Source organism: Astatotilapia calliptera, chromosome 8 (genome assembly GCF_964374335.1).
Source record: "Astatotilapia calliptera chromosome 8, fAstCal68.1, whole genome shotgun sequence".
NCBI classification, from domain to species: domain Eukaryota; kingdom Metazoa; phylum Chordata; class Actinopteri; order Cichliformes; family Cichlidae; genus Astatotilapia; species Astatotilapia calliptera.
This window is the reverse complement of record NC_137429.1, coordinates 2,752,304-2,776,190: the sequence shown is the minus strand read 5'-3', so window position 1 is coordinate 2,776,190 and position 23,887 is coordinate 2,752,304. Positions and strand designations below refer to the sequence as shown.

General features: G+C 41.5%; 1 protein-coding gene and 8 non-coding genes across 11 annotated transcripts; 6 read left to right on the top strand and 3 right to left on the bottom strand.

Annotated features, from left to right (window-relative positions):
* Nucleotides 1–1,650: 1,650 nt before the first annotated feature.
* LOC113027977 (uncharacterized) lies at nucleotides 1,651–18,928 on the bottom strand. 3 transcript variants are annotated; one of them, XM_026177853.2, is made up of 4 exons: nucleotides 18,599–18,928; nucleotides 4,718–4,856; nucleotides 3,601–4,609; nucleotides 1,651–3,147 (listed from the first exon to the last, which is right to left on the bottom strand). In XM_026177853.2, exons 1-4 carry the CDS (start codon nucleotides 18,751–18,753, stop codon nucleotides 1,781–1,783), a joined length of 2,670 nt encoding a protein of 889 aa, XP_026033638.2. In that variant the 5' UTR covers nucleotides 18,754–18,928; the 3' UTR covers nucleotides 1,651–1,780. The 3 variants fall into 3 exon arrangements, with proteins under 3 accessions (XP_026033638.2, XP_026033637.2, XP_080161103.1); XM_026177852.2 differs by having other exon boundaries at nucleotides 3,601–4,856; nucleotides 18,599–18,916; XM_080304977.1 differs by having other exon boundaries at nucleotides 2,976–3,147; nucleotides 3,605–4,856; nucleotides 18,599–18,916.
* A 976-nt stretch (nucleotides 18,929–19,904) lies between these two features.
* trnav-uac (transfer RNA valine (anticodon UAC)) lies at nucleotides 19,905–19,978 on the top strand. Its single transcript has one exon. It is a non-coding gene; the product is annotated as a tRNA-Val (tRNA).
* Nucleotides 19,979–20,338: 360 nt separating this feature from the next.
* Nucleotides 20,339–20,410, bottom strand: trnaq-cug (transfer RNA glutamine (anticodon CUG)). The gene has a single exon. It is a non-coding gene; the product is annotated as a tRNA-Gln (tRNA).
* A 151-nt stretch (nucleotides 20,411–20,561) lies between these two features.
* Nucleotides 20,562–20,633, top strand: trnad-guc (transfer RNA aspartic acid (anticodon GUC)). The gene has a single exon. It is a non-coding gene; the product is annotated as a tRNA-Asp (tRNA).
* A 522-nt stretch (nucleotides 20,634–21,155) lies between these two features.
* On the top strand, nucleotides 21,156–21,228 carry trnav-aac (transfer RNA valine (anticodon AAC)). Its single transcript has one exon. It is a non-coding gene; the product is annotated as a tRNA-Val (tRNA).
* A 614-nt stretch (nucleotides 21,229–21,842) lies between these two features.
* Nucleotides 21,843–21,915, top strand: trnav-cac (transfer RNA valine (anticodon CAC)). Its single transcript has one exon. It is a non-coding gene; the product is annotated as a tRNA-Val (tRNA).
* A 468-nt stretch (nucleotides 21,916–22,383) lies between these two features.
* On the bottom strand, nucleotides 22,384–22,455 carry trnaq-cug (transfer RNA glutamine (anticodon CUG)). Its single transcript has one exon. It is a non-coding gene; the product is annotated as a tRNA-Gln (tRNA).
* Nucleotides 22,456–22,606: 151 nt separating this feature from the next.
* Nucleotides 22,607–22,678, top strand: trnad-guc (transfer RNA aspartic acid (anticodon GUC)). The gene has a single exon. It is a non-coding gene; the product is annotated as a tRNA-Asp (tRNA).
* Nucleotides 22,679–23,200: 522 nt separating this feature from the next.
* trnav-uac (transfer RNA valine (anticodon UAC)) lies at nucleotides 23,201–23,273 on the top strand. The gene has a single exon. It is a non-coding gene; the product is annotated as a tRNA-Val (tRNA).
* The last annotated feature ends 614 nt before the right edge of the window (nucleotides 23,274–23,887 follow it).

The following is a 23,887-nucleotide window of genomic DNA, read 5'->3' as shown; positions in this document are numbered from 1 at the left end:
CGCTGTTTCCCCTCTAGTGCATCTATTGTTCATACAGCGCCAAATCACAACAACAGTCGCCTTCACGACACCGGCCCTCGAGGACTGGAGTTCGAGACCCCTGACTTAGGCAGTATCATCAGAAGGAATAGCACCCAAATGTATCTATTCATGAAGCCAGATAACACACAGCAATTAATTAAACTGCAGGAATGTCTTAAAGACATAAAGACCTGGATGGCCGCTAACTTTCTGCTTTTAAATTCAGATCAAACTGAGGTTATTGTACTCGGCCCTGAAAATCTTAGAAATATGGTATCTAACCAGATTCTTACTCTGGATGGCATTACCTTGGCCTCCAGTAACGCTGTGAGGAACCTTGGAGTCATTGTTCACCAGGACATGTCCTTCAATGCACATATTACAAAAATATGTAAGACTGCTTTGTTCAATTTGTGCAATATCTCTAAAATTAAAAATATCCTGTGTTTGAGTGATACTGAAAAACTAGTTCATGGATTTATTACTTCTAGGCTGGACTACTGTAAATCATTATTATCAGGATGTCCTAAAAACTCCCTGAAAAGCCTTCAGTTAATCCAAAATGCTGCAGCAAGAGTCCTGACAGGGACTAGAAAGAGAGAGCAGATTTCTCCTGTATTGGCTCCCTGTTACATCCAGAATTCAAAATTCTGCTTCTCACATACAAGGTCTCAAATAATCAGGCCCCATCTCATTTTCTTATAGTACCATATCACCCTATTAGAGTACTTCACACTCACACCATTTAAAAGTATTTAAATGTAGAATGGGAGGCAGAGCCTTCAGTTTTCAGGCCCCTCCTCTTTGGAACCAATATCCATCTCTATTTTTAAGATTAGTCTCCAAACTTCCTTTTTGATAAAGCATATATTTAGGGCTGAATCATATGAACTGATGTAGATGCCTGTTGTCTGTTCTAAAACTATAGTCGCAAAAGCACAGACTGTTCAATAATCAGTGCTTTAACTTACATAAGCCCTGTCTTTTCACACAGGCTGACCTGTGGATACATCAGAGACTTTATTCACTGTAGTCTTTTTAATTTTACTTAGAAATGTAAAAATTATTTTTGTAGAGCAGCAGCTGAAATGTTATGAAGAGTACTACGGAGGCTCTATTCAAAATCTGTTAGCCTATTTGGCCACTCAAAACACATTTGAAAAAGAAAATGCCTTTTTAGAATTTCAGACACAAAAAAGCCCTAAAATTTATTTGAGCCCAAATCATTATTTTTTTTCCTAAACCTAACTGATTCTGTAGCCAACAAACTTCCCCCTGTGGTTTAGGGTTAGGAACTTGAACCTAGAAAACTGAAAATATATGAATATAAAGTCAACTGAATCTATAACATGTTAGCACTGAAGGAAGCTGCAGGAAAGGTTTCTGGCAAAAAGAACGTACCCTTCTAACGGCACCTTTACCTGGTTACTTTGTGTGATAAATCATAAAATTTTAATTGCTGAAAGCATTTCTGTCATGCAACAATGACGAAAAGGTCCCAGTCTTTCTTCCATTTCCTTTTTAACACTAAAATTAATTTGAAGTGCCATAAGTCCAAGAACCTGCAAGCAGCACACATGAATCATTTTTTTGAAATGTAGAAACCACAAAAAAGGAAGCACTGTCAGACCAGTTCTCCCCCCAGTTTTATTGTTTAGTATTATATAATTTACAGATTTATAATAAATAACATAATTAGAAATACTGAAAAACCACCATTGCATTATATATGTTTTGTCAACATATATTAAAAAAATATTCATTTAATTACATTATGATTACTGTCATGTAAACTTTTCACCACAATCAAATGGTTCATTCCCTGGCGTCTCATGTGTCTCCTCAGACTTCCCTCTCGCGTGAATCTTTCTCCACAAATGCTACAGTGGAAAGGTTTTTCTCCAGAGTGGACTCTCATGTGTGTCTTCAGATTTGTGCTTTGGTTAAATTTTTGTCCACAAATATCACAACCAAAAGGTTTCTCCCCTGTGTGGACTCTTTTGTGGATTTTCAGATTTCCTTCTCTGTTAAATGTTTTGCCACACAAGTCACAACCAAATGGTCTTTCTCCTGTGTGAACGCTCATGTGAGTTTTGTAATGAATCCTCTGCGTAAATCTTTTACTACAAATGCTACATTTGAATGGTTTCTCACCTGTGTGGACACTCATATGTCTTTTCAGATCCCCAGGCTGTGAAAATCTTTTACTGCAAAGACCACAACCAAATGGTTTCTCCCCCGTGTGAATCCGCATATGCGTCTTGAGATTTGTGTTACGGTTAAATTTTTGTCCACAAACACCACAGCTAAATGGTTTATCTCCCGTGTGGACTCTCATGTGTCTGTTAAGGTTGTATTGATGTCTAAATATTTTTTCACAAATGTTACAGCGGAATGGTTTCTCTCCTGTGTGGATTCTCATGTGGGTCTTTAGATGTGCGTTTTGATTAAATCTTTGTCCACAAGTATCACAGCCAAATGGTTTATCTTCTGTTTGGATTCCTTCTAAATCAGTTCGGTTCACTTTTAAGCATTTCTTATTAGCTAAACAGCATGAAGACCTTCTCCCTGAACTACTGATAACATGTTTCTGAAGAGACCGTTTACACTTTAAACCTGAATCAAGAGCCTTGCTGTCCTTCCCACCATTGCTACTGACTTCAGTTTCTGGTCCAGAGTCTGTCAAAGGCTCCTGCCAATCATCATCATCATCATCATCATCATCAATACTGACTTCAGTTTCACAAGAGTCAGAAACTTTTCCATCAGTATTTTGTTTTAAATGACCAGACTGGTTTTTGTCAGGGTCTGGCTCTCCACAGTGCCCTCCATCAGTTTCTGACTTTATTTGTTTGTCTGAGCAGCTGCTTGGAGGCTCGGAATCATTGTTGTCTTGATTAAGTTGCGAGCAGTAAGGTTTCTCTTCATCATCTTCACTTTTCACTCGAATTGCAGTGACTGGAAACCTGGTAATATCAGTTTCCTGCAGCCCATTAAAGTACTCTCCCTCACGACAGGTGAAGAGTTCCTTCTGTTCTGCCTTTATCTGGTAGAGGTCTGAGTCCTGCTGGTCCACAAAGGGGCTCAAGGGAAACTCCTCTTTAATCAGGAACGTCTGCTGACCATCTGCAGGGAACCCAGAAACACAAATGTCCATAGACTGGAGTATTTAGCATGTGTCGGTTGTTTTATTTTCAATATTTACTGCATTCTCCCTGTCACTCATCTGGCTATTTGCCTGTCCTCCCCAACTGATCTGTACAGCTTGACATGGCTTCAGTTAGAAAAAAAAAAGAAGTCTATTTTAAGCAAATGGAACAGTGTGTCAGTTCTGGGATATTTGTGAAACACATCTGTTGGAACGAGAAGCATCATCCTGGCCGTGTCAGAGCCAGAATGTCATGCAGCTGCAGACAGTGTATTTTTGGAGTAAATCCCCACTATCAGAAAATCCCTAATGCTTTGGAAGAAAGCACAATTACCTGCTATACACTATTGTGAAAATAATGCGTTTTGATAGCCCATACGAGTTATATGTTAATACGCTACAACAAATGCAATTGAATGTGCTTCACTTACCTACTCTGTTCAAGACTTGTGTCTGCACCAGGTCTGAAGCAGCTGATTGTGTCACGAGTGCCATCAAACCAAGACGTCTTGGTTCATCTGGTCGAAGGCTCTTAACTCCTGTGTGGATGCTCCTGTGTCTTTTCAAAATTCCTGGTTGTGAAAATCTTTTATTGCAAATATCACAGCTGTATGGTTTTGCTCCTGTGTGAACTTTCATGTGTGTCTTTAGGTTTCTCTTACAGTTAAATCTTTTACCACAGACATCACAACCAACCAGTCTCTCCCCAGTGTGGACCCTAATATGTCTCTTAAAATGATTCCTCTGTGTAAATTTTTTGCCACACATACTACAGTTAAAGGGTTTCTCTCCTGTGTGGACAATCTTGTGTCTTTTCAGGTCCCACCGTTGTGAAAATGTTTTATTACAAACAGCACAACTAAATGATTTCTTTCCAGTGTGGATTTTCAAATGTCTATAGAGATTATACTGATGTCTAAATTTTTTTTCACAAACGTTACAGCTAAATGGTTTCTCACCTGTGTGAACTCTAATGTGTGTTGTAAGATTTGCTTCTCTCTTAAATTTATGTCCACAGACATCACAATCAAACAGTCTCTCTTCTTTGTGGCCCGCCATCTGTGAATGTGGATTTTGCTTCATTTTAAAACATTTTTTATTTGTCCTTTTTCCCAAATGACTTGTCACATGTCTCTGAAGAGTTTGCCTATAAAGGAAATGTTTACCACAGTCAGAGCAGTTGAAGGATGTGTTGGCACTGTTAAATTCCAGATCTTCATTTTTGCCTGACTCAAGTGTCCTGCTCTTCTTTCTACCATCATAACTGTCTTCAATTTCAGGTTTATGCAATTTATCACCAAAGCTGACTTCCATCTCAAGAGAATCAGGACTCTGTTGTGGGTTTGGGTCAGTGGCTGATCCTGGTCCTCCACAGTCCTCTCCATCAGTTTCTGCTTTCATTTGTTTATCTGAGCAGCTGGTCAGAGGCCTTTGATGAAGCTGCAAGGAGTCAGGTTTCTCATCATCATCTTCACTCTTCACAGGACTAATTGGAAACCTGGTGATATCAGCTTCAACCAGGCCATCAAACTGTTCTCCCTCACGTACCTCATTTTTGTGATGAAGGTCTGTGTCCTGCTGGTCCAGACTGGGACTCCAGCGAACCTCTTCTTTAACTGGCAACAGCTGCTGAAGATCTGAAAATTTTCCATTCATAGCAGACGATGGTGTGGCACTTCTCTCATAGCTGAATAAAGAAAAACAACAGGATATGTCTTAAAGTCACATACCATTTATTTTAATTATGATTTATACTAAAAGGAACAGTGGACTCATGTGTGCAAAAAACAAGAATAAATAACAATCACGGACAGATAAAAAGACACACACTGTGAATGTACAGCATCAGTTTTGTGTCTGATATGAAGGAAAGTCCACACATATAGAAATCTGTGCTTTGTCACTTCAGGACTGTGTCAGTAAAATACAACATGAAACATCTTTTGGGGAAATTGCTTTTTTTTTTTTTGCATGACTCTGAATGTGTTTTTGGAAAAGCTTTTTTTTTTTCCTAAAGGAGAAGAAGACAGAAAAAAAGTTATTAGTGCAGTGGTTCCCAAACTTTTTTTGCTAGGCCCCCTTTGTTTTACAAGAAAAATGTTCGCCCCCCCGCGTGAGTGCACGCGCGCATGCACACGCACGCACAAACACATCCTCCAACCACACACGCCCATATTTTGCTCCACTGCGGTTTATTTCACACCTCAAACATTTAGTAGAATAGAATTAGAATAGAATAGAATTCAACTTTATTGTCATTGCACATGCACAGGTACAGGGCAACGAAATGCAGTAAACAATTAAGCAAATACAAGTAATGTGCAATAAACTACAGGTAGTAAGAAAATAAACTACTAACTCTTTTACGCTACGTCCACGCCTACACGGGTACTTTTGAAAACGCAGCTGTTTCGTCCACACGTAAACGGCGTGAATCACCGAAAACTGAGATTTTTTAAAACTCCTTTTTTGCGTTTACGTGTGGAGGAGGAATACAGAGTTTGTCACACAACATCAAAGGTATGTGCCTTTTTCACGTCACGCTGTGCGCCACGTTATTGTTTACATGAGTTGAATCGCAGAAAGGCAGATAGAGACAAAATACTGTTAATCTGACTATCTGCAGGTTTTACATGCTTACATACACACGCAGTTACTGTCCCTCCATTTACAAAGACAGAGGCATCACGGTGTGATTATTTTACTGTAGTTGTTTTTTTCCTGTGTAATAATGTTCAACATTGCTATCAATACATTTTTAAAAAATGCCTCTCTGTGCAAAATGGGTTTAAAAACATAAACAGCTGTAGGATACTGTTTGTCCGTGATTTGAACCGGGGGAACAAATCGTGGCAGGATCAGTCTGATATTATTTGTATCCCGCTGTAACTTTACTGTATAAAGAACTGTCATCTCCAAAATGTCACCAGTAGTTAGCTATTACAACAAGTGTTTGTGAAATAAAAATCAAGAATGTGGGATACTGTTTGTCCGTGATTTGAAGAGCCCAGAGCTGCTCCTGACAAAGGGAAAACCAATTCTGCAGGGAGACCTACCTCGGCACTTGTGCAGGTGAAACCAAAGGGAAGATTTGCTTAACCATATTTTCTAGTCTTTGGCTTAGAATGAAGTTGTTTTGGAAACATATTCAGCTTCATCTCTTGCTTTGCATTCCTGTAGGCGCCCCGTGCTAACAGTGTGCAAGCGTTTTGTCCCCCCCCCCTTTCATACTGCGATGCATGCATCCCTGCCATGGCTCTGCATCCCCCCCCCCCCCACACACACACACACTTTGGGAAGGTCTGGGTTAAGGCATCTACCTATCTTTCTCCCACTCCACTTTGCTTTTAGTTATGAACAAGAACCCAAAACACTTAAACCCTACTTTCCTGCTAAATGAAATTATGCTGCTTTTGGACTCCCAACATGTTTGTCTATAAACCTCCTGAGCTGAAAACTGGCCCCAATCAGTCCTTCATATGAAAGTTATTGTCGCAGCTGATGCTGAACAGGCTGAGCACAAAATCTTCAGAGTTAAAAACTGGCTCCAATCTGCCCTTTATACCAGAGTCACTTCACCTCACACTGATACATATACCCGAGAAAAACCGCGGTAAAGTGAGCCGTCATTTGTGAGCCGCGGTCAAGCCAGCCGCCTCGTATCCGCCGCATAAATTTCCTTGCGCTTTTACACCAGTCTTTACGGTAGCGCCTTTACGCTTTATGTGCCGATTGAAAGCCTATACCCGCGCACACGTGCGCGCGCGCGAACAGTCGCACGCACATGCGCGCACACAAATTACAATGAAACAGCCCGATACAGTCAATACAATTATGGAAATGTCAGAAATTCATTAAAAATCATCCTGAGTAGTTGAGGTCCAACTTTCAACACATTCCTCCTCCGGAACACCTACTGTACCTGTGTGCCAGGTTTCAGCCAGATTTACTGTCGAATTCCTCAGAAATTAAAGGGTACTTGTATCCACTGCAGTCAGCCAATACAATATAATTATGTCAATTTTCAGAAATTCATTAAAAATCATCCTGAGTAGTTGAGGTCCAACTTTCAACAAATCCCTCCTCCGGGACACCTACTGTACCTGTGTGCCAAGTTTCATCCAGATTTACTGTAGAATTCCTCAGAAATTAAAGGGTACTTGTATCCACTGCAGTCAGCCAATACAATATAATTATGTCAATTTTCAAAAATTCATGAAAAATCATCCTGAGTAGTTGAGGTCCAACTTTCAACACATTCCTTCTCTGGGACACCTACTGTACCTGTGTGCCAAGTTTCATCCAGATTTACTGTAGAATTCCTCAGAAATTAAAGGAAACGTATATTCAACGCAATCAGCCAATACAATAGAATTATGTCAATTTTCAAAAATTCATTAAAAATCATCCTGAGTAGTTGAGGTCCAACTTTCAACAGATCCCTCCTCTGGGACACCTACTGTACCTGTGTGCCAAGTTTCATCCAGATTTACTGTAGAATTCCTCAGAAATTAAAGGAAACTTATATTCAATTCAATACCATCAATACAATAGAATTATGTCAATTTTCAAAAATTCATTAAAAATCATCCTTTTTTTTTTTTTTTCTTTTATTATTTATTTATTTTTTAACATTAATCAGTTCACATGAATTCATCCTCCCGAGGCGAATGGTTTGAAGTTTCCAAGACACGTTAGAGGAGTGGAATCTTTGCGTAGGGAAGGCTGTTGGAAAAAAACAAAACAAACTACAGCCATTCACTGAAAAACAGACTCTATCAGCAAAGAGATATAACATTAGTAAGGTCTGTGGCAAATATGCAGAATTGTTAACTGTTTCACTCTTTAGAGGAACAATTTTCAATCATTAATGAGGCAATCATTCTGTTTTATCAAGGTGGTTACAAGACAGCAGTCAATAATTGTAAAATCTATACTTTTTGTAATTTTTTTTTTTTTTTTTTTTTTTTGGCCTGTCCCGTTTGGCTCTTTTGCCATCAGATGAAAAGGCAAAGAAAGATGCCCAACGGATTTACTTTACCAAACTGACCATCCCAGCCTTGCCGTAATGGTCCATTTGATTCACCTTTTATTGTTTATTTTATTTTCACTTACTGAATACAGGACAGACTTGACTGGGGGAAAGAAGGGGAGAAAGAAAGAGGGAAAGAGAAACAGCTGAGAAGAGGGACGGGGGAGAAGGGCAAAAGACAAAAACCAACAGAACGGGCAGAGAAAAAAAAATGCATAGATCAATCACCTGGATCACCTGCTGAGAAAGAAAAAAGAAAGCAAGCAGAAGAGAACAAGAGTAATAGAATAAACAACATCACAATGATATATGGGAATATGACAGTAAATACTAAATGTTAAACATTATTGTGCAGCACATAAGATCAACAGAACACAGTGTGCTTTGAGGTAGGAGCCAAAAAGGGTGTAGTTTGTGGGTGTGATCACCCGTGTGTACACCTGTGAGCATGGACGCGCTTGTTTTTTGTTTTTTAAAAGGTTCCTTCATGTAATAATCTGCTAGAGGGTGTGGGGGGGCCACAGCCCCGTCCTCCAGGGCGTGAAGCAGGTGTGGAGGAGATCAAAACTCCAGACATCCAGAGGCCCCCAGAACACAAGAGACCAAGGAAGACCAACAGAGGGGCAGCTGCGCCACTGTCCCAGAAAGAGCTGAGGAGAGTCCCAGATGAGGGCTCACTCAGCAGCCGCGGAGCAGAAGCCAGGGGGAGTTGCAGTGACGCGCCCGTGAGCTCCGCCGGCAGCCAGCTGCGCCTGAGTGACCGAGCCCCAGGCCGAGAGGCCGGGGGCACCCCACCTCCGAAGTGGCCCGAGCGAGCCCCAGGCTCCAGGCCCCGATAAGCGGCCGCCAAGGAGTGAGCCGGTGTGTACCTGGACGCCCATCCCCGGACACAAAGAACCACCAACGCACCGATGTCTGAGGGGGTCCGCCACTGGCAGGGGAAGTGGTGGTAGAGGGAGATAGGCCTCCAAACCTTGGAGGGCCTGAGATGTCCCCAGAGAGGTGGCGCCTGACACCCAACCTGACATATAGACACAGACATACAGGCACACACAGATACAAACATCCATTCCCACCCTCATGCTCTCATATGCACTTACTCCACACTCAACCAACGTGGAGACAGACATAAAGAGACGTTGTACACACGATCACACTCCCCAAGCGTACTCTACAAACCGGGTCTAGGTGCCCCCGCCCCTGGAGGGGGGAACTGCACCCAGACCCAGGTGGTGTTTCCTTTTTCCCTGCGGTGGGGGGAGGCAGACCGCCCCGACTCCGCAGCAGCAGGAAGGCTCCACACTCCAGACCGCAGTCGGACGACCAACTCCTCCTCCTAGTCCTAGCCCCCCTGCTCCAGCAGGTCGCAGAGAACGGGGGTGAGAGAAGACTCCGAACCTCCCTCCACCCGCTCATTGTACGGCCATACCACCCTGAGCACACCCGACCTCGTCTGATCTCGGAAGACTGGGATTTCTAATTAGATGAAAGGTTTTTAAGCAAATCTGAGACCAGAAGTTTAGGTCTAAGTTAACTGATAAATCCGCTTCCCATTTTGCAATAGGAAGTGATATTGATTCATCTGTTTTAGAAAGCATTCTGTATATTTTGGATAGTAATTTGGGGGGTTTAAGAGTAAGAAATTGAACCACACTTGGTGGTGTTTGTAGTTCAACTTGACCCGGTTTAAATTTCTTTTTTACTATGGATTTAATTTGTTGATATTCTAAAAATCTTTTCTTGTTGATCCCATATTGTGTAACTAGTCCGTCAAATGAAATAAATTATGTTCCTTCTAGTATATGTTCTAAATATTTGATTCCTTTATCACTCCAATCTGAAAAGTTTATCATATTATTGTTTTGTAATATGTCAGGGTTGTTCCAGATAGGTGTACATTTGCATGGGATTAATGAAGACACCGTCAATTTTAGAAACTCCCACCATGCTGTCAGAGAAGAGCTGATGTTGATGCTTTTAAAGCATTCATGTCGTTGGATGTTTGAGCTGATAAATGGTAGGTCTGAGATCTCTAGATTATTGCAGAGTGCTTGTTCTACATCTAGCCAAGGTTCATCTAAGAGGGTGTGTTTTAGCCATCCTGAGATAAACTGAAGCCTGTTGGCTAAGAAGTAGTGCTGAAAGTTAGGCAGTTCTAGTCCTCCTTTATCCTTGGTCTTTTGTAGTGTTTTTAAGCTTATACGTGGGGGTTTATTTTTCCAAAGGAATTTGGACATACATGAATCTAGAGATCTGAACCAATCTTGTGGCGGTTTAGTTGGGATCATTGAGAATAAATAATTTATTTTTGGTAAGACCATCATTTTTATAGCGGCAACCCTTCCCATGAGTGATATGGGTAGACATTTCCATCTAGCCAGATCATCTTCTACCTTCTTTAAAAGTGGGATATGGTTTAATTTAGTTAGATCTGCAAGCTTGGGAGAAACATTAATACCTAAATATTTTATATTTCCCGATTGCAGTGGTGTAGAAGAGGAATTATGGAAGGAGCAATTAATCGGTAGGACTGTAGATTTTGACCAGTTAATTGAGTAATCTGATATTCTTGCAAAAGAGTTTATCAATTCAATCACCCCAGAGATATTGGTTTGTGAATTTTGGAGAAAGAGTAACACATCATCCGCATAAAGGCTGATTTTATGTTCCACGTTCTTGCATTTTATGCCCTTAATTACTGAATTCTGTCTAATTGCTGCTGCTAGTGGTTCAATAAAAATTGCAAATAGTGAAGGGGAGAGTGGGCATCCCTGCCTGGTGCCCCTCAAGAGACAGAAGCTGGAGGATGTCTGGTCATTTGTTCTAACACAAGCTGTTGGGGAATTATATAATATTTTTAACCAGTTTATGAAAGAGGATCCAAAACCAAATTTGTGTAAAGTTGCAAATAGAAATTTCCAGTTAACTCTGTCAAATGCTTTTTCTGCGTCTAAAGAGAATATTGTAGTTTCTAGGTTTTTACTGTATGAGTAGTCTATCAAATTAAGTAATCTACGTGTATTTGTTGATGAGTGCCTACCTTTTATGAAACCAGTTTGGTCAGGATGAATTAAGAGGGGGGTTATTTTCTCCAGTCTCTTTGAGAGAGCTTTGCAGATTATTTTAAGGTCTACATTTATAAGGGATATTGGACGATAGCTTGAGGGATATACAGGGTCTTTGCCTGGTTTTAGCAGGAGATTAATGTTTGCAGAATTCATATTTGATGGAAGTCTGCCCTTTTCTTTAATTTCCAACAACGTTCTGTAGAAAACTGGTGCTAGAATCGACCAGAATTCTTTGTAGAATTCTGCAGGAAAGCCATCTGGACCTGGAGCCTTATTATTGTGCATACTTATCAGGGCTTCCTGGAGTTCACCTGGTGTCAGTGGTGAATCCAGTGCCATTGCTTGAGTGTCCAATAATTTTGGAAGAGTTATGTTGTCCAAAAACTGATCAATTTCTTTTTTAGATGGGTTTATTTGTGGTGAATACAACGTTTTATAGAAATCCCTGAAAATGTTGTTTATTTGTATCGGTTCATATATTGTGTTCCCAGATGAATCTTGAACAGCACATATAGTTGTTTTTTCTTTATTTATTTTTAGCTGGTTTGCTAGAAATTGACCGGATTTATTACCATGTTCATAATTTTGTAGGCGTAGTCTTTGTACTAAGAATTTTGTTTTTTTTATCAATTATCTCATTTAATTCTAGTTTTGTTTTGCGTATTTTGTTCAATGTTTCCTGATCTTGGTGGGACGCGTAGGCTTCTTCTAGTGATTTGATGTTTTTTTCTAATTCCTGAATATTTTTGTTTTCTTTTTTCTTTTTATGTGATGAGAAAGAAATTATTTTACCTCTCATCACAGCTTTCCCTGCTTCCCATAGAACAGAAGCTGATGTTTCGGGAGTGTCATTATAGTTCAAATATGAAGTCCACTCTTTTTTAAAATACAGATTCCTTCTCTGGGACACCTACTGTACCTGTGTGCCAAGTTTCATCCAGATTTACTGTAGAATTCCTCAGAAATTAAAGGGTACTTGTATCCACTGCAGTCAGCCAATACAATAGAATTATGTCAATTTTCAGAAATTCATTAAAAATCATCCTGAGTAGTTGAGGTCCAACTTTCAACACATCCCTCCTCTGGGACACCTACTGTACCTGTGTGCCAAGTTTCAGCCAGATTCACTGTAAAATTACTCAGAAATTAAAGGACATTTATATGCAATTCAATACAGCCAATACACTACAATTATGGAAATTTCAAAAATTCATTAAAAATCATCCATAATAGTTGAGGTCCAACTTTCAACACTTTCTTACTCTGGGCGTCCTACCGTACCTCTGGGCCAAGTTACATCTCAATTCACTGTAATGTTTATCAAAAATTGAAAGGACAATTATATGTCAATGCTGGATGTGTGTCCTTTCAAAGTGACACTAAATAACAGAACTCAGGCACATCAGGGAATAATCCAAAAGGCGGATTTATTAAACAAAAACAACATACAAAATATCTCTAACCCATACTACATAACCTAAAAAGAAACAAAGGGACACTTAGAAGCACAAGAAAACAATACTGAAAGGGCAAGAGAGACAGCCCAAACATAATCCACAACTAAAACGCCAAAAGAACAAGTCATCCCACATAGCAGACGGGTCTTGCCTGGATCTGGTGTCAAGCCGGCACTGCTGGATGACTTCTGGCATGGTAAGATGGCACTGTTTATGTGATGGCATGCCACATTTGGCCTGATTGGGTGAATGTGACATGTTGTATAGAGCACTTTGAGTAATATGGGTGAGTAAAAAAGTGCTGTATAAGAATCAGTCCATTCACTGTCTGAACAGAGTTTCGTCATGTTACTTTTGCACTATTATCTTCCAGCACATGCTGTTATTACATGGCTTACATGGCTAAGGTACACATTAGGCTGACATCTGGGGCCAGAGCTGAAACTGTTCTGGGCCAGCACAGGGCCAGCAGTGTGTCTGCAACTGGCCTTGTGCTGGCTCATGTGTGGGCCACCTCTGGTAAACCAGATCTGGGCCACCATAGGGCCGTCATTCTTTGCGGTACGCAGGCCATGTGTAAGCACATTGTGTGGGACAGATCCAGGCCATACCAATTTTGCTATGTGGGAGGAATTATGTAAAAATAGAAACATCATAAAAATGAAAATGAACATAAAGTAAAATGTACTGAAAAGAACATCAGTATGGCCATCATTATTTGCTTGGAAAGTCTAAAGTTCCATGGCTTTGAACAGCCAGAGAACGCAATGCCCAGCTTAGAATGACTAAAAGTAACTTCTTTTAACATTCTGTCATTCTGCTTCTATATCAAACATCCACTAAAAATAGTCATTTGAAAAAAAATATTCGCCACTTTTCATCAGTTTGGGTTCCTCTGTTTATAGCAATTTTTAGAAAAGAACCCAATACCTTTGTCACTATACAGTTGTACAGTGAGATACAGAGCATCTCCTACTCATTGCAAATATGCTGGGAGGGTGGCTCTATCCACCTTAGTGCAGCTGCCGTACCATACTGTGATGCAGTAAGTTAGTAGGCTCTCAATGGGCGAGTGGTGGAAGGGTGAGCTGTAGTCCACAAAGAGCATTCTGGCGTAGCTCTGCCGCTGTTCTAGGTGACTCAGCACCGAGTGGAGGGTGATGGCATCTTCTGTGAATCTGTTTGCACGGTATGCAAACTGGTGGGGGTCGAATTCTGGGGGGAGGTAATTCTTGGTGTGCTGAAGGACTAGTCTCTCAAAGCATTTCATGATTACCGGTGTGAGGGCCACAGGGCAATAATAGTTCAGGCTGGTGATGGGAGACTTCTTTGGTACTGGGATGATTGTGGCTGATTTTAGACAGGATGGGATGGCTGCTTCATCCAGTGAGAGGTTGAAGATTCTGGTGGAGATGAGGGTGAGCTGGTGGGCACATGGTCTTAGCACTTTACCACGTATTCCGTCTGGACCGGCCGCCTTCCTGGGGTTCACTGCTAGGAACACACATCTGACATCGTGCTCCGTTACAGTGAATGGAGCGGTGCAGGAACCAGGTGAGGATGAGGATGGGAGCAGGGCTGAGGCAGATGAATGCTGCTGTTGTGGTGTTTCAAAGCGGGCGAAGAAGCTGTTTATTTCCTCTGCTAGCTGCACACTCAGGTTTTCTGTTTTCACAGTGCTGCCTCTGTGGTTTATGATGTCTATTATTCCATGCCATGTGTTGTTGCTGGACAGGTGGGACCCCTTTTCAGGTCAGCTCGAGCAGACCTGTACAGAGCTCTGTCAACAGACCTACAGGGAGTGCAGAATTATTAGGCAAGTTGTATTTTTGAGGAATAATTTTATTATTGAACAACAACCATGTTCTCAATGAACCCAAAAAACTCATTAATATCAAAGCTGAATGTTTTTGGAAGTAGTTTTTAGTTTGTTTTTAGTTTTAGTTATTTTAGGGGGATATCTGTGTGTGCAGGTGACTATTACTGTGCATAATTATTAGGCAACTTAACAAAAAACAAATATATACCCATTTCAATTATTTATTTTTACCAGTGAAACCAATATAACATCTCCACATTCACAAATATACATTTCTGACATTCAAAAACAAAACAAAAACAAATCAGCGCCCAATATAGCCACCTTTCTTTGCAAGAACACTCAAAAGCCTGCCATCCATGGATTCTGTCAGTGTTTTGATCTGTTCACCATCAACATTGCGTGCAGCAGCAACCACAGCCTCCCAGACACTGTTCAGAGAGGTGTACTGTTTTCCCTCCTTTAAATCTCACATTTGATGATGGACCACAGGTTCTCAATGGGGTCCAGATCAGGTGAACAAGGAGGCCATGTCATTAGTTTGTCTTCTTTTATACCCTTTCTTGCCAGCCACGCTGTGGAGTACTTGGACGCGTGTGATGGAGCATTGTCCTGCATGAAAATCATGTTTTTCTTGAAGGATGCAGACTTCTTCCTGTACCACTGCTTGAAGAAGGTGTCTTCCAGAAACTGGCAGTAGGACTGGGAGTTGAGCTTGACTCCATCCTCAACCCGAAAAGGCCCCACAAGCTCATCTTTGATGATACCAGCCCAAACCAGTACTCCACCTCCACCTTGCTGGTGTCTGAGTGGGACTGGAGCTCTCTGCCCTTTACCAATCCAGCCACGGGCCCATCCATCTGGCCCATCAAGACTCACTCTCATTTCATCAGTCCATGAAACCTTAGAAAAACCAGTCTTGAGATATTTCTTGGCCCAGTCTTGATGTTTCAGCTTGTGTGTCTTGTTCAGTGGTGGTCGTCTTTCAGCCTTTCTTGAACTGAACATAAGTTCCCTGCAATTTCTGAAGAATATTACAGTAAATCTGGCTGAAACTTGGCACACAGGTACAGTAGGTGTCCCAGAGGAGGGATGTGTTGAAAGTTGTACCTCATCTACTCAGGATGATTTTTAATGAATTTTTGAAAATTGACATAATTCTATTGTATTGGCTGATTGCGTTGAAAATAAGTTTCCTTTAATTTCTGAGGAATTTTACAGTAAATCTGGCTGAAACTTGGCACACAGGTACAGTAGGTGTCCCAGAGAAGGAATCTGTTGAAAGTTGGACCTCAACTACTCAGGATGATTTTTCATGAATTTTTGAGAATTGACATAATTATATTGTATTGGCTGACTGCAGTGGATACAAGTACCCTTTCATTTCTGAGGAATTCTACAGTAAATCTGGATGAAACTTGGCACACAGGTACAGTAGGTGTCCCAGAGGAGGGATGTGTTGAAAGTTGGACCTCAACTATTCAGGGTGATTTTTAATGAATTTTTGAAAATTGACATAATTCTATTGTATTGACTGTATTAGATTGGATACAAGTACCCTTTAATTTCTGAGGAATTCTACAGTAAATCTGGATGAAAGTTGGCACACAGGTACAGTAGGTGTCCCAGAGGAGGGATGTGTTGAAAGTTGGACCTCAACTACTCAGGGTGATTTTTAATGAATTTTTGAAAATTGACATAATTCTATTGTATTGACTGTATTAGATTGGATACAAGTACCCTTTAATTTCTGAGGAATTCTACAGTAAATCTGGATGAAACTTGGCACACAGGTACAGTAGGTGTCCCAGAGGAGGGATGTGTTGAAAGTTGGACCTCAACTACTCAGGGTGATTTTTAATGAATTTTTGAAAATTGACATAATTCTATTGTATTGACTGTATTAGATTGGATACAAGTACCCTTTAATTTCTGAGGAGTTCTACAGTAAATCTGGATGAAACTTGGCACACAGGTACAGTAGGTGTCCCAGAGGAGGGATGTGTTGAAAGTTGGACCTCAACTACTCAGGATGATTTTTAATGAATTTTTGAAAATTGACATAATTCTATTGTATTGACTGTATTGAATTGAATATAAGTTTCCTTTAATTTCTGAGGAATTCTACAGTAAATCTGGATGAAACCTGGCACACAGGTACAGTAGGTGTCCCAGAGGAGGGATGTGTTGAAAGTTGTACCTCATCTACTCAGGATGATTTTTCATGAATTTTTGAAAATTGACATAATTCTATTGTATTGGCTGATTGCGTTGAAAATAAGTTTCCTTTAATTTCTGAGGAATTTTACAGTAAATCTGGCTGAAACCTGGCACACAGGTACAGTAGGTGTCCCAGAGAAGGAATCTGTTGAAAGTTGGACCTCAACTACCCAGGATGATTTTTCATGAATTTTTGAGAATTGACATAATTCTATTGTATTGGCTGACTGCAGTGGATACAAGTACCCTTTAATTTCTGAGGAATTCTACAGTAAATCTGGATGAAACTTGGCACACAGGTACAGTAGGTGTCCCAGAGGAGGGATGTGTTGAAAGTTGGACCTCAACTATTCAGGGTGATTTTTAATGAATTTTTGAAAATTGACATAATTCTATTGTATTGACTGTATTAGATTGGATACAAGTACCCTTTAATTTCTGAGGAATTCTACAGTAAATCTGGATGAAAGTTGGCACACAGGTACAGTAGGTGTCCCAGAGGAGGGATGTGTTGAAAGTTGGACCTCAACTACTCAGGGTGATTTTTAATGAATTTTTGAAAATTGACATAATTCTATTGTATTGACTGTATTAGATTGGATACAAGTACCCTTTAATTTCTGAGGAATTCTACAGTAAATCTGGATGAAACTTGGCACACAGGTACAGTAGGTGTCCCAGAGGAGGGATGTGTTGAAAGTTGGACCTCAACTACTCAGGGTGATTTTTAATGAATTTTTGAAAATTGACATAATTCTATTGTATTGACTGTATTAGATTGGATACAAGTACCCTTTAATTTCTGAGGAGTTCTACAGTAAATCTGGATGAAACTTGGCACACAGGTACAGTAGGTGTCCCAGAGGAGGGATGTGTTGAAAGTTGGACCTCAACTACTCAGGATGATTTTTAATGAATTTTTGAAAATTGACATAATTCTATTGTATTGACTGTATTGAATTGAATATAAGTTTCCTTTAATTTCTGAGGAATTCTACAGTAAATCTGGATGAAACCTGGCACACAGGTACAGTAGGTGTCCCAGAGGAGGGATGTGTTGAAAGTTGTACCTCATCTACTCAGGATGATTTTTCATGAATTTTTGAAAATTGACATAATTCTATTGTATTGGCTGATTGCGTTGAAAATAAGTTTCCTTTAATTTCTGAGGAATTTTACAGTAAATCTGGCTGAAACCTGGCACACAGGTACAGTAGGTGTCCCAGAGAAGGAATCTGTTGAAAGTTGGACCTCAACTACCCAGGATGATTTTTCATGAATTTTTGAGAATTGACATAATTCTATTGTATTGGCTGACTGCAGTGGATACAAGTACCCTTTAATTTCTGAGGAATTCTACAGTAAATCTGGATGAAACCTGGCACACAGGTACAGTAGGTGTCCCAGAGAAGGAATCTGTTGAAAGTTGGACCTCAACTACTCAGGATGATTTTTCATGAATTTCTGACATTTCCATAATTGTATTGACTGTATCGGGCTGTTTCATTGTAATTTGTGTGCGCGCATGTGCGTGCGACTGTTCGCGCGCGCGCACGTGTGCGCGAGTCTAGGCTTTCAATCAGGATATAAAGCGAAAAGGCGCTACCGTAAAGACTGGTGTAAAAGCGCAAGGAAATTTATGCGGCGGATACGAGGCGGCTGGCTTGACCGCGGCTCACAAATGACGGCTCACTTTACCGCGGTCGACAAAAGCAGCATGACGCATTTACACCTGTTACACCCCAAGTCTGAGTTTAAACTTTTGGAGCATCGTACGTACAATCTGTATCCCAACGGGGTTAAGATATTTCCCCCATAGGTAGCAGAGGTTACCTGTCCAGCAGAAAACACGCAAGTTCAGCGTCAGTCTGGAAACATTTGTCCCTCTTCAGTGCTTTCCACCTGGGGAAGGTAACACCGATGTTCACCCTGCCTTCCTGCGGCAGCCCCTCCACATTTACTTCCGTATCTTCGTGTTTTAGCTTCATTGGCGGCTCAGATTCGCGCTCCAGTGAGTTTATTAAACGCTGAGATCCTCCATTTGTCAGCTTGTGGCTCCTCAAAATTCACAGAACACAACACGGTTCGCAAAAAACATACCGAGGGATGGGCATCGTCTCCATAAGCTACATGCCAGTGAGTCCGATCTTTGTTTTGTTCCCCCCTGAAACTCAGTACAAGAAAACGAAGGTTCCTACACATTCAAGCCTCCTTTTTTCTCTCTAAACTTTAACTTAAGTAAAAGCCGCAATCTTACTGAAATAGATTAAGAGTACTAAAGATTTAGGCAAATATAATTAAAGTACGTGAAGCAATCATACTCATTATACAGAATAATAAACATTATAATCAAAGTTATGGATTAATGATGTTTAATCTTGTAGGTGGAAATAATTTGAAATGCTTAAATATAGCTCAAGATAAGAGATCTGAGTAGCCGACGATATGCCATATGGCTGAGAGCGGCTGGCCCGGGTTCAGGTCTGTTCTGCAGCCCTTTGTTACGTGTCTTCACTATTACTATCCAATAGGGCAAAAGTAAAAAGATTCTGTCGTATCCTCTGCTAACACCTATCCTAGGATGGATCCTCCGAGTTAATTTGTTTTTGTATCTTAAGACATCATTTTCAGTGTTTCTATACAATCTCTCATTGTTGAATCATTTTGGAAATAGTCTAATTAAGTGGAGAAATATCAATGAAGGGTAAGAAAGTAGTTAAGTTGATAAGAATACAATTTTTATTACGAACATACATACTGACAAAAAATACTGAAAATAAGCAAATTAAAAATCACTGATAACAAACAGTTATTAGCAAGGAAAAAAAACATGTTTAACCCTAAAGGGGATAGCTACTTAATTAAGCATTACTTTAAATTAACATTACTTTAAATTAACAAAAAGAACACACAGGGACTGTAGACACACAAGCAGGCTGTGATGTGTCATTAAGGATATAAAACTGCTTAAAAACTGGCGGTTTGTAAATTCTTCAAGCAGCTTCATGCATCTGATAAACTGACCTTCTCGCTGTGAGGCAGGCAGGAAATAGGACCGAAATGCAGGATTCATATATGGAGAGGAATGAAACTCAAAACAGCAGCTTTGTTGACGGAGCATACTAACACAGGAAGCGTCGTTTCCGTAGTGTAGTGGTTATCACATTCGCCTTACACGCGAAAGGTCCCCCGGTCCGAAACCGGGCGGAAACATGCTTCTTCTTTGCTTATGCGTCCTGATATAAAAGTGTCTGACTGCAGGCACTGCTTGAACTTGTGGAGTTCTACTGCTGTTTGGGGGTGGCAACAGGATTAGAAGTGAGAAGAGTGCAAGAGGAAAAGTTGACTTGAGTCAAGGTGGCTAATGAACGATACAGCAGGAAGCTGAAGTGGAAAGTGCAGCAGAAGAGCATGAGCGAGGTTTGGTGCAGCATGAAGACCATGTGCAGATGAGATCAGCCAACACAAGAGGAGTGGAACTGACTGGGCCACTAACTTGCTCTTCAACTGACTAGATTCTTATGCTAGCGTGTGCTAATGCACCTGTGGAGCAAAGTGCTAGAAAGCCAAATGAGGTTCCACTGAGACTTGAACTCAGATCGCTGGATTCAGAGTCCAGAGTGCTAACCATTACACCATGGAACCCTGCCTGAAGCACACAAAAGATCTGTGTCAAACAGGCATAAAAGTGTAGTTCCTGGTAAACCGATGGGGATTTCTACACGGCCAGCCAAATTTTACCTGTCATACCTGCTGCGAATCGCAGCTTGACGTGACCATTGCAGTGCTTCAGAGGTCCTCGTTAGTATAGTGGACAGTATCTCCGCCTGTCACGCGGAAGACCGGGGTTCGATTCCCCGACGGGGAGTGAGCAGTTTCCTTCTCTGTTCTGCCTTTTACCTGCAATGACCACACACACCTTAATCGCACACCAGATCCTAGTCAATCTAATAATCTAGTCCTATAATGGGCTTGAAGAAACATGAATTCCACCTGTGCGCTCACAAGTCGAAAAGGTCTTCTCAGAAAGAGCTCCCATCAGAAGAGATGCTAGTCCAAGAGAACACTGCTTGTGCAGCATTTTCTCTGTTTTACGTGCGTCCCTACTGACAAATAAGTTTCTTGGTCTTGTCTTCTGTAGATTGTGTGCTAGCCAAACAAAGGACATCAAAGAGCTTGTCAACCAGAAGATCAGCTCCCATGACAAGAGATGCAATCTTGAGATCACAATTTGCATTGTCAATACAGCCATAAGTGGGGGAGTGCTTGAAGAATGACACAAATGGGAGTTCCCTCCTTCTCAATAGTCCTACATGATCTGTCATAAAAGTCCACAAATGTAAGAAAGCATTGAAATGCTCCTTTAATTACTACGGGGTACGCAAGCTCAGTTTCCGTAGTGTAGTGGTTATCACGTTCGCCTAACACGCGAAAGGTCCCCGGTCCGAAACCGGGCGGAAGCATGCGTCTTTGCTTATGCGTCCTGATATAAAAGTGTCTGACTGCAGGCACTGCTTGAACTTGTGGGGTTCTACTGCTGTTTGGGACACAGACAAGAGAAAGTACTCAAATCTGGTTCAGGTCTCTGACATCTGTAACCTTTGGATGCTCGTCTTGCTAAAGAGTTGTCTATGGCCCAAATTTCTGCAAACTCCACAGACTTCACACAAATCAACAAATCTCCAGTCGCTATATTTCCTGAAGATGGAGGCACAGACTAAGCTCTTGGAAATGACTGGCTCTAGGTGGCCTGCACAGGACTTGGGCCTATTTTCAGCCAATGCCCAAGGCAATGAAACAAATGGGCGCTTTAGGCAACAGTTCTGCTGCCAGAGGTTCTGGGGTTCTTAGGGCAGCATATGTTGAGCTGTGCTTGCTTTAGTGAACTCCTAAATGTCCAAAGTTTAAGTGAGCCTAACATGGAGACTACAGTTCAGACTCCTTGCTAGAGTGCGTCTGTCTCTTCTCCATGGCTCCTTTTACTTCAAGGCCATGATAGGAACATGTCACCAAATTTGTCAGAGTGCGAGATTACTCAGTGAGACACATTGGAAAGCCAAACAAGCTGTCTTTCGGGGTTTCCGTAGTGTAGTGGTTATCACGTTCGCCTCACACGCGAAAGGTCCCCGGTCCGAAACCGGGCGGAAACATGGGTCTTTTCCTTCTTTGGTTACAAGGGAATTGATATTCACTCTTTAGACAACTCTGCTTGTCCAGCATTTTCTCTGTTTTACTTGCATCCCTATTGAGAATTAAGTCTCTTGGTTTTGTCTTCTGTAGGTTGTGTGCTAGCCAAACAAAGGACATCAAAGAGCTTGTCAAGAAGAAGATCGGGGCCTTCAGAGGTGGCAAAGGGATTGGAAGTGGGAAGAGTGCAAGAGGAAAAGTTGACTTGAGTCAAGGTGGCTAATGAACGATACAGCAGGAAGCTGAAGTGGAAAGTGCAGCAGAAGAGCATGAGCGAGGTTTGGTGCAGCATGAAGACCATGTGCAGATGAGATCAGCCAACACAAGAGGAGTGGAACTGACTGGGCCACTAACTTGCTCTTCAACTGACTAGATTCTTATGCTAGCGTGTGCTAATGCACCTGTGGAGCAAAGTGCTAGAAAGCCAAATGAGGTTCCACTGAGACTTGAACTCAGATCGCTGGATTCAGAGTCCAGAGTGCTAACCATTACACCATGGAACCCTGCCTGAAGCACACAAAAGATCTGTGTCAAACAGGCATAAAAGTGTAGTTCCTGGTAAACCGATGGGGATTTCTACACGGCCAGCCAAATTTTACCTGTCATACCTGCTGCGAATCGCAGCTTGACGTGACCATTGCAGTGCTTCAGAGGTCCTCGTTAGTATAGTGGACAGTATCTCCGCCTGTCACGCGGAAGACCGGGGTTCGATTCCCCAACGGGGAGTGAGCAGTTTCCTTCTCTGTTCTGCCATTTACCTGCAATGACCACACACACCTTAATCGCACACCAGATCCTAGTCAATCTAATAATCTAGTCCTATAATGGGCTTGAAGAAACATGAATTCCACCTGTGCGCTCACAAGTCGAAAAGGTCTTCTCAGAAAGAGCTCCCATCAGAAGAGATGCTAGTCCAAGAGAACACTGCTTGTGCAGCATTTTCTCTGTTTTACGTGCGTCCCTACTGACAAATAAGTTTCTTGGTCTTGTCTTCTGTAGATTGTGTGCTAGCCAAACAAAGGACATCAAAGAGCTTGTCAACCAGAAGATCAGCTCCCATGACAAGAGATGCAATCTTGAGATCACAATTTGCATTGTCAATACAGCCATAAGTGGGGGAGTGCTTGAAGAATGACACAAATGGGACTTCCCTCCTTCTCAATAGTCCTACATGATCTGTCATAAAAGTCCACAAATGTAAGAAAGCATTGAAATGCTCCTTTAATTACTACGGGGTACGCAAGCTCAGTTTCCGTAGTGTAGTGGTTATCACGTTCGCCTTACACGCGAAAGGTCCCCGGTCCGAAACCGGGCGGAAGCATGCGTCTTTGCTTATGCGTCCTGATATAAAAGTGTCTGACTGCAGGCACTGCTTGAACTTGTGGGGTTCTACTGCTGTTTGGGACACAGACAAGAGAAAGTACTCAAATCTGGTTCAGGTCTCTGACATCTGTAACCTTTGGATGCTCGTCTTGCTAAAGAGTTGTCTATGGCCCAAATTTCTGCAAACTCCACAGACTTCACACAAATCAACAAATCTCCAGTCGCTATATTTCCTGAAGATGGAGGCACAGACTAAGCTCTTGGAAATGACTGGCTCTAGGTGGCCTGCACAGGACTTGGGCCTATTTTCAGCCAATGCCCAAGGCAATGAAACAAATGGGCGCTTTAGGCAACAGTTCTGCTGCCAGAGGTTCTGGGGTTCTTAGGGCAGCATATGTTGAGCTGTGCTTGCTTTAGTGAACTCCTAAATGTCCAAAGTTTAAGTGAGCCTAACATGGAGACTACAGTTCAGACTCCTTACTAGAGTGCGTCTGTCTCTTCTCCATGGCTCCTTTTACTTCAAGGCCATGATAGGAACATGTCACCAAATTTGTCAGAGTGCGAGATTACTCAGTGAGACACATTGGAAAGCCAAACAAGCTGTCTTTCGGG